The 13,836-nt window shown below is 53.1% G+C and overlaps 1 protein-coding gene across 4 annotated transcripts in view; it reads left to right on the top strand.

Moving 5' to 3' along the window:
* Positions 1-13,836, top strand: part of ALPK3 (alpha kinase 3) — a 56,199-nt gene that overhangs the window by 9,266 nt on the left and 33,097 nt on the right. For 3 of the 4 annotated variants that reach the window (XM_058736471.1, XM_058736470.1, XM_058736472.1), the window contains 2 exons: positions 10,408-10,525; positions 11,124-12,339. In XM_058736471.1, coding sequence (XP_058592454.1) covers positions 10,408-10,525; positions 11,124-12,339 — 1,334 coding nt within the window. Of the gene's footprint in view, positions 1-10,407; positions 10,526-10,771; positions 10,957-11,123; positions 12,340-13,836 lie in introns of those variants that run through there. The other variant, XM_058736473.1, reaches the window with a different exon arrangement.

Genomic DNA, 13,836 nt, shown 5'->3' with positions numbered 1-13,836 from the left:
GACACAGAATCCGAAATAGGATCCAGGCTCTGAGCTGTCTGCACAGAGCCCGACGTGGGACTCGAACTCATGGACCATGAGATCATGACCTGATCTCGACCGAAGTCGGTCGCTTAACCGACTGAACCACCCAGGCGCCCCAAAAAATATTTATTTTTAAGAGAAAGAGAGAGTGAGTGAGCGTGTGAGTGAGGGAGCCTGATGTGGGGCTCGAACTCAAGAACTGCAAGATCATGACCTGAGCCGAACTCGGATGCTTAACCAACTGAGCCACCAGGGTGCCCTGAGGTTATTTATTTATTTATTTATTTATTTATTTATTTATTTATTTAGAGAGTGAGAGAAGGGGAGGGCAGAGAGAGAGAGAGAGAGAGAAAGAGAATCCCAAGCAGGCTCCGCGATGCCAACACAGAGCCCAATGTGAGGCTCGACCCCACAAACTGTGAAATCATGACCTGAGCCAAAATCAAGAGAGGGACGCTCAACCGACTGAGCCACCCAGACACTCCAAAAGAGGTTTTGGAGGCAATCTTCCCAAAGATCCCCATTTTAAGCTGAGTAGTCTGAGGCTTGTGAATCTCAAGCCTGAGAGACGGTGATGTATCACGATTCTGACTGCAGACCCTGGAGAGGGACCGGCTGGCTGGGATGCTGGCTCATCCCCTTTCCAGTTATGTGATACCGAAGAGGTTGCCTAACCTTGCGTAACCTCTCAGCGCCTCATCTGTGAGGCAGGGATGACCACAGCGCGAACCTCCTAGGGTTATTGTGGGGCCGAATGCGTCAAGACCTGCGAGATCTTTGGAATGGCGCCTGGCTACAGTTAGTACCATACAAGTGTTGGAAATTAAGCCTATTATTATTTGCGTTTCTCTGAGCTCCATGGTGGGACTTGGCAGAACAGGGAGTAGAGTGATACTCCTTGGAAGAGGAGGCTGGTGGGGTGATAGTACTGGAAAGCCGTCTCTGAGGAGTGCCTCTCCTCCAGACCTCCCAGCAGGGTCTCCTGTTGCACCACCTTGACCTGCTGGCGGGCCTGCAGGACTACCCCTCCCAGCTGTGCAGCCGTCTGCCAACGGGCCCAGGTCAAGGTTCCCTCCGAGAGCCCATTTTTTTTTTCCCAGTAAATCAAGGGCATTGGTGGTTTCCAACTGTGACGTGCCCTGATTCCGGGGCACCTGTCTGGCCCAGCCAGCAGCTAAACAGCTTCTCTGGGATCGGCTTCTGCTGGGCAGTTCCCACCCTTACCCAGAACCCTCTGAGCGCCAGGCTGAGAACACCGTCTGTTCCAGGGGACACAGAGGTGTGCATCTATTCCTTACCTTTGTACAGCGTAACACATTTTGCAACATTCATCTGTCTCCATTGTCATTGGATTCTGACAAAACCTGGTGAAATAAGTGCTATTATTAGTCAAGTTTTACGGAGAAGGAAGCCAAAGTAGGTTAGGTGACGTGCGAGGAGGAGGTAACTACTGCTCTCTAAGGCATCTGACTGATGCCTGCTACGTGACCGTGATACTGACGGTATTCTGAAAAACCCGACTCTTTCACAGATCTGTGCTCTTACATGAGCTGTTTTCCCCCTCCAGAAAGTCCTTAATCCTTCCTTTCAGAGGAAATTAATTTTTATTTGATCAAATTAATACAAGCACATAGTGTAAGTGTTTGCGTTATACTAAAAGGCACGTATCAAAATACAAAAGATCCGCCCACCCCCCCCGCCCCAACTTGTCTTTCCAGAAGCAACCGTTTTCACCTTTCAGCTGTTTCTTCTGGTGTCTGCATTTCCACGATGCTGAATAGTATGTGACCACGGCTTACTTTGGGGACTTCGGAGTTTCCTGCTGTCTGGTCTTCCTGTTATGGTAGATAGCGAATTGGCTCTCTCTATCTTCATTTCTTCTGTTTCTCTTCACTTACCTTCTCAACGTGGTTGTATCATGATTTTTGTTTGAGTGAATATTTACTGTTTATCTTGTTTCTATGAGATATTATTCATACCAACGTTGTAGTATACTATGTTACTTTCTTTTGTCTTTACTCAAGTTAGTACTTTCTTTAATTTTTCACCGAATTGGTTTTTTTGCTGTGTATTGCTGCTTTTTCTTATCCCATCCGATAGCCTCTTAAAACACTTTTCTGCTTGGGGCACCTGGGTGGCGCAGTCGGTTAAGCGTCCGACTTCAGCCAGGTCACGATCTCGAGGTCCGTGAGTTCGAGCCCCGCGTCGGGCTCTGGGCTGATGGGCTCGGAGCCTGGAGCCTGTTTCCGATTCTGTGTCTCCCTCTCTCTCTGACCCTCCCCCATTCATGCTCTGTCTCTCTCTGTCCCAAAAAATAAATAAAAAACGTTGAAAAAAAAAATTGAAAAAAAAACAACAAAACACTTTTCTGCCAAAAAAAAACCAAAAAAAAAAAAAAAACCCAAAACACTTTTCTGCAAGGTCAGTGCCATCGGTACTCTTGTTAGCTGCTTTCCTTGGGGACACCCCTTTTGGAGATCACCGTTCTTCTGTCTGAACTGGCGGCCTTTTAGGTCCCATACCCAGCTGTTATCCCGGGGTTTCCCTTGGCCTTTCTCCTGGGTTTGAGTCAGGTTCCTGGATCCCATGTCATCCTTTTTTCTGGGTTTACTCTCCGGCTTTACTGACCTACATCCTCCAGTAGTTTCATCAGGTGAAAAAGCTGTTCTACCCCGGGTGGCACGACAGCGGGAGGCATGGTGATGGCGAGCCCTCCACCTGCCTCTCGTTTGAGCCATTCTGCTCCAGGGTGATACAGTTGTTCCGGGCATCTGACGCAGATTGGCATCCTGGGATCTCCCTTTACCATCATCCTACACATTCCCTTTACCTCTCTCCTGTGATGGGTTTCCCGTTTTCTATATTCCATGTTTTTCTTGATTTGCATTCTTGTTTTGGTAGCTTCCTAGGCAGAATACGTGGGAAGTAAATGTTAGACAACTTCTGTCTGAGGATGGTTTTTTTTTCCCCTCTTTATATTTTACTCTTTTTAAATAAAATTTTTTTCAACATTTATTTTTTGAGAGGCAGAGAGAGAGACAGAATGTGAATAGGGGAGGGGCAGAGAGAGGGGGAGACACAGAATCGGAAGCAAGCTCCAGGCTCTGAGCCATCAGCACCGAGCCTGATGTGGGGCTGGAACTCACAGACTATGAGATCATGACCTGAGCTGAAGTCGGACGCTTAGCTGACTGAGCCACCCTGGCGCCCCTCTTTCTATTTTACTCTTGATGGGGAGTTTGGCTGGGTCTAGATTCTTTTTTTTTTTTTGTATGGTCTAAACACTCAATTTATTTTTATTATTATTATTTTTAAATATATGAAATTTATTGTCAAATTGGTTTCCATACAACACCCAGTGCTCATCCCAACAGGTGCCCTCCTCAATGCCCATCACCCACCCTCCCCTCCCTCCCACCCCCCATCATGGGTCCTGAGAAACTTAACAGGCTGGGTCTAGATTCTAAGTTGAAAATAATTGTCCTTCAGAATTTTGAAGACATTGCTGCATTGCCTTCTTGCTCCCAGTGTTAGCATTCAGAGCAGGAAGACGGTTCTTATTCCTCACTCTTTGCAGGAAACTTATTTTTCCTCTCTGGAGGCTTGTAAGAATGTTCTGGTATTTCAGAATGATGTATCTTGATATGGGTGTCTTTTCATCCTGGAGCATGCTTGGACACTTTCAATCTGGTAACCAATGGCCTCTAGTTCTGGGAAATTTGAGATTACTGTGATGTTGGTTTCTTCCTCCTGTTTTCTCTGTTCTTTCTTTCTGGAACTCTTGTTATGTGAATATCTGCTTCCCTAGACTCATTCTTTTATTTTCTTGTTCTTTCTTCCCCCTTTTATTGATTCGTCTTTTTTGCTCCACTTTCCAGATTGCCTCAGTGTTATCTTTCAACTCTTCCACTGTTTTTTTTAATGTTTATAATTTTTTAATGTTTACTTATTTGAATTTATTTTTGAGTGAGAGAGAACGAGAGAGGGAGAGAGAGAGAGAGAGAGAAAGAATGCAAACAGGGGAGGCGCAGAGAGAGAGAGACACACACACACAGAGTCTGAAGCAGGTTCCAGTCTCTGAGCTGTCACCACAGAGCCCAACTTGGGGCTCGAACTCAAGAACCACCAGGTCATGACCCGAGCCAAAGTTGACGGTCAACTGACTGAGCCACCCAGGCACCCCTTTCACTGGGTTTTTAATTTCTAAGAGCTCCTTAAAAATTTTCTTACTGTGGTATCGTATTTTCTTTATGAATGTAATGTCTTCTTTTAGATCTCTGAGACTAGTAATGATGGCTTTCTAAAATTTCCTTCTCCCTGCATAGCTTGGGTTTCTTCCAATTTGCTTTTTTTTTTAGTTTAACTTAATGGTTTTGGTCCTTCATCTTCTATGTATAGGCTTTCCTAGATACCTAGGGGTCTTTGGCTGTCAGGCAGTGGTTAAGAGTGAAGACTAAAAAGCTGGTAGTTCTGAGCAAGTGGGAGGGGCCTGAAAACCTGGGGCTTCGTTGTAGGTTGGGATCTGGCAGCATTGGAACTGACAAAGTAAGTTTCTTTAATTCCTTCATCGTGGACTGGCTAGAGTCCCTAGTGAATGCTCTTCCCGTATCTTGCCCGGAGGGTAAAGATGTTCCGGGAACTGTGCAGATTCAGATTAGAGGGTTGGGTGGGCTCTCGCGAGAGAGCATTTATTTTATGCACAGTCATCACATTTTTCTGTTTTCCCTGGAGTAGTCATGCCCTCAGCAGTGCTGGCTTACCCTCAGGCTAAAGTTTTACCTTTCCAGATAATCAAGCTCACCTTTGGCCATGCGTAGGGGGGAGGAGCCGTTACCTGGGTGGTATGGACGGGGTGAGGGGATCCAGAGATCTGATCGCTTTTCAAGCAATTTATAATCTCTCCTCCTTCCCCTTCCCCGCAAGTGGTTGCCAGCACTTATGCGCCCGTGTTCAAAGGGTAGCTCTCCGTTCCCCCGCTGCTGCCTAAGAGGCCAGCTGTCCCGGGTCTGCGGAGTCAGTTTCTGCTTGTCCATCTGCTTTCCGACCTTCAAACTATTGTTCCTCCTTCTGCTCGCCTCACCTGTTCTCCCCGTCCCTGTGGTCTCACATCTTTTAATACAAAATCTCTTTAGAGTACTTGTAGTGGGTTTTGTAGACAGAGTTTTCACTCTGTCTTTTTACCTAGAAGCCTACTCCTTTGCCTGGAAAATTCCTTCTCATCTTTCCAAGTCCAGCCCAAAAGGCTTATCCTCTAGGACATCATCTCCAGCACTTCCACCGAGAGCTCTGGTGATATCTGTTTTCCTGCTCGCACATCTCTCCCTCCAAGAAGCCTGTGAGATCTGAGAGGGTAGAGCACAAAGCTAGCACACCGGGTCTCTCTGGAGCAAGCCCGGATGCTGCTGCAGGGGCCTTGGGCCACCGGAGAGGGGCTGGCACCAGGGACGGCTCTCCCTCCTCTCCCTCTTCCATTCTGCCCTTCGGAGCCATGGACTCTGAGAGCAAAGTGGAGAAGCCAGACAGGATCCTGACTTACAGACTCCTGGGGCATTTTATTAAGTGCCTCCGATGTCATCACGAGGCTTTGCCCTGTTTTAAGCCCCACCCAAAGGAGCAAACTTTTATCCCCTCAGTTGAGACAACATCCATGTCTCATGAGACCACCAGATGACCGTGGTCTCCTTTCTGCTCGGGAGCACCTGTCATGCTCGGGTCTACAGTGCTCCCACTTGGGGCTGTGGGATTTCCAGGGCTCTAGCTGTGTCTAACATCCATACCTCAGTCCTCTATTGTAACTAACTTCCTCCTCCCCGCTGTTGCCCCTTCCCCCCCAAGCAATCTCGGGTCACCTGAGTTTTATGTAGCAGATTAGGGAAGGGGTCTCTGCGATCACCGTAGTAAGTAAGCCTATTTCCAGTGAGCAAGGAGAAAATGTGGACTGTATGGGGAAGAAAGGGGAGGGCAAAGGGGGATGCAGAAAGATCAGAGAACAAAGGAGACAGGGGCTGGGTCTCCCAACCTGGAGAGGTAGATGGTGGATAGACCTATGGCTGAGACTGGCCTCCCTGTGGGACTCGTGTGGTGCTCCCGGCTGGTGTGTGTGGGGAAGGAGTGACCACACGTGCCTGTCTGCCTCCCACCCTGCTGCTGGCATCCCCTGAGCTAGGTGGTGATGAGTCAGCCCCACCAGGGCCCTGCCAGGGACAGGTGATACTTTCCGGTGGGTCCGAACCTAACAGCACGTGAGGGAGAGGGGTCTGTGCCGGTTGTCCTGCTCGTGGAGCTCTGAGGGAAGCCCTCGGGGTCCTGGAGAAGGGATGGACAGCCCTGAGGCTCTTCCCCCTCAGAGTGGGCGTATGGGGGCTTAGCTCGCCTTGACTCGGCCTTCTGGCTGCTGTCTCCCCCAGGGCCCCTCTGGCCAGAATGCTGGTGTCCTTGAGGTTGTCCATCGTCGTCTGAGCTGTCAGCACAGAGCCCCACACGGGGCTCGAACTCACTGACTGTGAGATCTTGACCTGAGCCGAAGTCAGGTGCTTAACCAACTGAGCCACCCAGGTGCCCTAAATGTTTATTTATTTTTAAGAGAGACAGAGAGAGAGAGAGAGAGAGAGAGAGAGCGTGCGCGCGCGGGGGAGGGGCAGAGAGAAGGAGACAGAATTTGAAGCAGGCTCCAAGCTCTGAGCTGTCAGCACAAAGCCTGGCACAGGCCTCGAACTCAGAAACCATAAGATCATGCCCTGAGCTGAAGTCGGATGCTTAACCAACTGAGCCATCCAGGTGCCCCGACTCTGGATTTTATGTTGGTGTGTGTGTGTGTGTGTGTGTGTGTGTGTGTGTGCACGCACAGACGTTGGGGCAGGAGGAGGAAGAGGACTGAGCCTTTAGACAGAACCACATTCCTGAAAAAGGCCCTTTCGTAGAGAAATGAGTCCAGTGTAATGACTCCTGGGGATAAACACTTACATATTGGTCCCGCAGTCCTCACTGGAAAGGGCGCTGGTAGAAGGAAATGGAAAAGCCACGTGCCTTGTCATGTGCCAACTTTGTGACCCTGGCTAAGTTCCTTTGCTTCCCAGAGCCTCACCTTCCTCTTGTGGAAAACAGGGGTTGAAACGCCTGACCTGCCTGTTTTGTAGAAAAGAGGGATTTGAATTTGGGTCTTCTGCGTATCAGCTGGATGGTTTGGGGCAGAGGCCTTAATTTCACGGGCCTGGATTTCCTCATCTTTTACACCTGGGATTAATAACAGTACGTTCCCGTAGGATCTGTGTAGGATCCGACGAGATGACGCACGAAGAACGTTCAGCTCAGTAGCTGGCACAGAGAAAGTCCTCAATAAATGTTTGGCAGCTGTTTTCACAGGAGGGCCAAACGAAACTACATTTGAAAGCTCTTTGAAAACTCTACATTGACATCCGTCGTTATTTCTCTCTTCAATCTGAGCTTCTCAAACTGGGGATGGTGGGGACAAGGTTGCAAGTCCCCGGGCTGGTGTTCCAGACTCGGGCCTGCCGGCTGTGAGGCAGAGGTCCCGGCCTGCAGCACCACAGCGGGGGGAGAGGGGGTGTCCCTGGCTACAGCTTGTATCCGTGTGCGCATGCCTGCCTGTGGGCACACGCGTGGGCCGCTCGGAAGGAAGGACCTTTCCTGCCTTTGTGTGTTTTGGAAGACAGTTCGTATCATCCAGGGGACAAGGAGATGTTTTCTGTCCAAACCCGTTGTTGCCAGGGAGCCCTAAGCTGTCAGGTTGGCCCCCGTGTTTCGAAGAGGCACCCCAAGGACGGCACGGGGGCTGAGGCCTCCGCCTTCGGGCTGTGAGGCCCATTCAGTATCTCCCTCCTTGCCCCAGCTTGACTGGACTCAGGTGCCCTGGACCCTGAGGCCCTACTGGGCAGATCATGGGGCAGGGAGGCTCTGAGCTGGGCTCTCGGAGGGATGAGATCATCACACAGGATGGTGAGGACACCTGTGCTGGCCCCGGCCACACGCGGTGATGTAACCAGGGACTTTAGCTCACAGTGGAAACATGGGGTTCACTTTACAGTCAGGGTTGCCCAGAGTTTGTTCCTGGCCGCCTCAGCTGCCGCCTCGCCTCCCTTGCTCCCTGTTCCTGTACGTTCCCCGGCGTGTCCTCTGCTTTCCACCCCCACACCGTACTGTTACGGTTCCTACGTCAGGCACACCCTCCCCATCTGTCCCTTGCTTGTTTGTTTGCTCGTGTCCTCACTCACTCCTTTACTCACTCATCCAGCAGGGTTTTATTAAGTAACTATTACGTGCCAGGCACGATCTTAGGTGGCGGTGATATAGCAGTAAAGAGGATAGGATTCCTGCCCTCATGGGACATGGGTCTAGGAGAAGAAACAGACGAGGAAAGAGGAAGAGCACTCCATAAGAGTGAGGAAAAGTTTTCAGGAAATGGAGCGGGGGTGGGGGGGCAATGCTGACAGATTCGGTAGATGAGGCACGAGAATTGCCAGTTGGGGGCGGCTGGGGGGGCTCAGTGGGTTCAGCGTCCGACTTCGGCTCAGGTCGCCATCTCACGGTTCATGAGTTCAAGCCCCGCTTTGGGCTCTGTGCCGACAGCTCAGAGCCTGGACCCTGCTTCGGATTCTGTGTCTCCCTCTCTGCCCCTCCCCTGCTCTGTCTCTCTGTCTCAAAAATAAACATTAAAAAAAAAAAAGGAATTGCCGGTAGATTTGGCCAATGTGTGAGTCGTGAGCGACCTCGACAGGAACAGTTTTGCTGCCGCCTGGGAGCACAGAAGCCCAACTGGATGGGGAGGGAGAGGAGACAGAGTTCGGATGGTACTTCCGAGCACTTTTCTGTGAAATCCATACAGCAGGCTTGCATGCCTCCGGGAGTCGTGTAGTAGAGGGGAATGGTTCGATGACACGGGAGGGGGCAGGAGCGACTGTTGGAGAGATGTCCTTGACGAGGCAGGAGGAGATGGGATCCAGTGGGGTCGGCTGGAGGTAGGAGTGTGGGCAGTTTACCCGGAGACGGCAGGGCAGACAGAGCAGGTGAGCCCCGTGTGATCTTTTCTACTGTTCGGTGGGTTCCCAGAGAGCAGAGACCCTGGTGGTGACGTTCTATATCTTTATAATCCTCTCTTGGCAGTCAGCACACACAGAATACATATGTTGGAGGGCGTGTGTGTTAGGGGTCTCTGAGTTCTCATAAATAGTGGAAATCACTTGGCGTCAGCTTAAGAAATGAAGCAGGCGGGGTGCCTGGTGGCTCAGTTTTTTAAGCGTCTGACTCTGGCTCAGGTCATGATCTCTCGGTTCGTGGGTTCAATCCCCGTCTCAGGCTCTGTGCTGACAGCTTGGAGCCTGGAGTCTGTTTCAGATTCTATGTCTCCCTCTCTCTCTCTCTCTCTGCCCCTTCCCCACTCACACTCTGTCTCTTTAAACAAAATTAAAAAAAAAAAATGAAGCCGAGTTCACGGAAGGCTAGACGGGCTTCTTGTGGGACTGAGGAGTGCAGCTGTGTCCACGTGAGGCGTGGACTCAATATTTGGAAGGGTGTTGAGACTGTCTGTCTGTCTCTGATCTCTTATTCTGTTCTGAATACGAGCTTCATCTTTCCATCTTGCTCTAGGCTGGTCTGTGAGGACAACGGGGCTGCCCCCTCCTTTGAGGTTACAGTTCCAGACCCAAGGGTAGAGTGTCTCGAGGTCTTGATTCCTAAAACCTAGGTCAAATAACTGGATTGGATTAGCTGATTGGTGTCCATCACCGGACCCCTCAGCCACGTGGGGATGGAGGCAGGGACCGTGACTCTGACAGTTGGAAGCTCTCCCAGAAGCCCCCCCCCCCCTGCCGGGAGAGGGGCTGGGGAGACACCTTGGTCAGCCTCACGGCAGTGGGAGCAGGTAGGGAGTTAGGGATGGATGGATGATGAGTGGATGGATGGGTGGATGGGTGTGTTTTAGCCGTGTCATCAAATAATACCAGCAGCTCAGCAACCTGGGCAGGAAGTAGGAGGGCTCTTGGTGTTGGGGTACTGGCGGGGGCATCTCTGAGGATAGAGCTGTGACCGCGGTTGAGGATGTGGAACAGGACGCTGAAGGAAGGAGGCTTATCTCTACCAGCCAAGGCTTTCTGGAAACTTCTTGCTTCCCTTCTTACCAGGAAGCGAGGAAGTTTCTCCTCCCTCTTTGCCTTCCAGCTGCTGAAGCGGGCACAGTTTTCAGCCTTGACGTGGCCTGGCTTCTGCAAATGAGTTAAGCCAAATGATAGCCCTTCTCTTCCGGCGGGTGGGGCAGGCGGGCCAGCCCAGGTGCTTCCGGTGGTCCAGGGAAGCCGGGGCATTCTGTGCTCCCCTTCTGCTGCTTTGGAACTGGTCTTCCCGCAACCCGGTCTCCTGCCCCCTTCGTAGGATACCCAGAGCCGGAGGTGACCTGGTACAAGGATGACGTCCAGCTAGATCGCTACTGTGGCTTGCCGAAATACGAGATCATGCATCAGGGCAACCGTCACACACTGCAGCTCTACAGGTGAGGGGAAAGCGGCCTCTCAGGTTGCCTGAGGGTCCTGTGGCCCCGTCAGAAGTGGGCCCACCTGGACGCAGATGCCCAGGCGGGATCCAGGGGTGGAGGAGGGTGGGGGTGGTTTCTGCTGCGGAGTCGAACCTGCTGCTGGCGAGGCGTGTCTGCCCACCGGTGCCTGGGATCCCCTCTGGCCGGGGCAGGAGCGTTTCTGACAGCCCGAGAGTGGAGCACAACCAGAGGAGGTCCTGCCCCGTAGAAACATTTTCCATGAGGTCAGCTGCCAAAAAAAGGCTCCTGTGTCATCCTTACTTCACAAGGGGGCTATGCGGGTCACCTGCTTCTGAAGGAGCTCTCCTAGGCCCCAAGTCTAATCCCCTCCTGGAACAGCATGACCTGGGCCAGCTCCCTCCCTGGTGCCGGCCTCGGTTTCCCTATCTGTACGTTGGATGACATGGTGATGTCTGGGGGGGGGGGGAGTGGCGCTCAGGGCGGGACCCGTGGGGGGCAGGGCAGCGTGCTCAGCTCCGGGAGGCGCTGGCTGTGGGGCGTGGGGCCTCTCGCCTGGCAGGAAGGCCGGGTCGGCATCTCCTGCTCCTATGTCTAGGTGTCAGGAGGAAGATGCGGCCATCTACCAGGCGTCTGCCCGGAACACCAAGGGCATCGTGTCCTGCTCGGGGGTCCTGGAGGTTGGCACCATGACCGAGTACAAGATCCACCAGCGCTGGTTCGCCAAGCTGAAGCGCAAGGCTGCGGCAAAGTTGCGGGAGATCGAGCAGAGCTGGAAGCCCAGGAAGGAGGTGGCGGGAGATGCCGACACCCTGCGGAAGCTCAGCCCCGACCGCTTCCAGCGGAAGCGGCGGCTGAGCGGGGCTGAGGTGCCTGTGCCCCCGGGCCCGACCGAGGAGGCTGAGGACGGGACCCCGGCGGCGTGGCAGGTGGAAGAGACCGAGCCTGGTGGGCACCCCGGTTTGGGGCTGATCAACAGCTTTGTGCCCGGAGAGGTGACCACCAACGGGGAGGCTGTCCCGGAGAACGGGGAGGATGGGGAGCACGGCCTGTTGACGTACATCTATGAGGCCATGGAGCTGGCGCCTCAGAGAGCCCCCCAGAAGGAGTCTGGGGCCAAGAAGAAAAAGAAAGACGAGGAACCTAAGCAAGGTCTGCGGAAGCCAGAGTTAGAGAAGGCAGCTCGAAGCCACCGTTCTTCTGAAAACCGTGCCCCGAGTTCAGACAAGCCTGAGCCCCCGGGGACACAGGGGCCCGTGAACGTGGAGCAGGTTCAGACCCGGCCCAGAGGCAGGGCTGCACGGGGGCCTGCGTCCTCGGGAGTGGATGGCCCCAGGAAGCCAGACGCGGCTGTGGGCACTCCGGACCGGGCCCAGAAGGCCCCCGCCCCAGGCGCAGACCAGGAAGGGTATTTCTCCCTGAAGGACATGTATCTGGAGAGTACCCGGGGGGGCAGGCCTCAGGGGAAGGAGGGGCCCCAGGCCCCAAGTGGCCGGGCGCCCGGAGAGACGTCCTCGGGGAAGGTACCCAGCGAGGCCGGGGGTGAAAGGGGGCCTGCTGCCCCTGGCCAGCCCCCATCCTCAGCCCCTCAGCCGACTAGGCCTTTCAACAGGAGGAGATTTGCTCCGCCAAAGCCCAAAGAGGAGCCTGCCACCGACAGCATGCCCGATTCTTCGCTGGGCCAGGCTCCAGAACCCTTAGGCAAGGCCTCACCTCAGGCCTCTGCCCAAGTGCCCACACCCCCTGCCCGGCGGAGACACGGCACCCGGGACAGCCCCCTGCAGGGGCGAGGAGGCCACAGGACTCCAGGAGAGGTAAGTGTGGGTGTTGGGTGCCTAGAGGCTGCTCTGGGAAGCTGACCTCATGGAAACTCCTGCTCCAGCAGCTCGGCGGCCAGCGAGCAGTGGGCTATTTATAGAAGGGGGTGAGGTGGTGATGGAGTGCCCGCCAGGAGCAGGGGACCACAGGCCTGGCCCTCACTCCAGCCAATCTCCAGATGCCAGGCCTGAGGGCAGCACAGCTTGACTCTGACCCTCTCCTCTGACAGCATGGGGGCTCACGGCCAAGGGACCGTGTCCCAGAGGGAGGGATAGGAAAATGATGTTCTTTGGTGGGGAAAGAGCCTGTGGAGAGTTTTCTGTGGGCTATACTGAGGCAGCAGCGTTTCGTGGGGAGACTGAGGAACAGGAGGGCACTGTAGTGTGCAGGGGGTCTCGACCTGGATGCTTAGCAGAAGATTTTTAAAAATATCAACTGTTGGTGGGTTCGAGCCCTGCATAGGTGCCGGCAGCTCGGAGCCTGCTTGGGATTCTCTCTCTGTGTCTCTGTCTCTGTCTCTCTCTCCCTCCCCCTCTCTCCCTCAGCTCCTCCCCCACTTGCACTGTATCTGTCTCTCCCAAAAATAAATAAATAAACTTAAAAAAAAAACATTAAAAAAATATATATCAGAGGCGCCTGGGTGGCTCAGTCGGTTAAGTGTCCGACTTCGGCTCAGGTCACCATCTCACAGTTGGTGAGTTCAAGCCCCGCACTGGGCTCTGTGCTGACAGAGCAGAGCCTGCTTGGGATTCTCTCTCTCCCTCTCTCTGCCCCTCCCCCTGCTTGCTGTCTCTCAAAATAAGTAAATAAAAAACATATAGCAACTGTCCAGGAAATTCTGGCTTAAGCTGATTATATGCTTAACATTTTGTGATTTGGGCACGTTGTAAAATCAGAATAAAAATACTACCTGCTTCATAAGGCTACTGAGAGTCTGTGCTCAGCACAGGGCCGGATGCATATTAAGAACTAAATAAATGGCAGGAGATAAAAGATAACTACCATGAGGGATATAGATGCTAACTCTTCCATGTGGGAACAGGAGTGCCATCATTTTCAGGGGTCGGGTAGCCAGCAGAGGGAAGGTGATGTTTTGTGTGGAGGTAGGGATGGGGGTATCCACTCTTCAAAGAGAGAGGCAGGGGGGCGACAGCATTAAGGAGTTTGGGGACCGGGGAGGGACAGGGTTGAGAGGCGCTACAGAAGAAACTCTCCCATTTGGTCCGTGCTAATCTTGTTTCAGGGAGCAGAGGGCAGTTGCTATTTCACAGGAGTTTCGGCAGGCGGTTTTACAGTGAACAGTATTCCTTCTGAGTGGCAGAAAGGAAGGGCGTTTCAAAAGCCAGGGCAGACGACAGAAGGGACAAGCCACCTGCCCCCAGACCTCATGGAGGGCACAGGGAAGGGGTGCTTCACGGACAACGGGGTTGGGTGGGGGCTGCCTTTCCCATGGAGAGAACTTCCATCGGGAAAGGAGGGAGAGACAGGTTTTG

This window comes from Neofelis nebulosa, chromosome 7 (assembly GCF_028018385.1).
Source record: "Neofelis nebulosa isolate mNeoNeb1 chromosome 7, mNeoNeb1.pri, whole genome shotgun sequence".
NCBI classification, from domain to species: Eukaryota; Metazoa; Chordata; class Mammalia; order Carnivora; family Felidae; genus Neofelis; species Neofelis nebulosa.
This window is presented reverse-complemented; position numbering and strand designations above follow the sequence as displayed.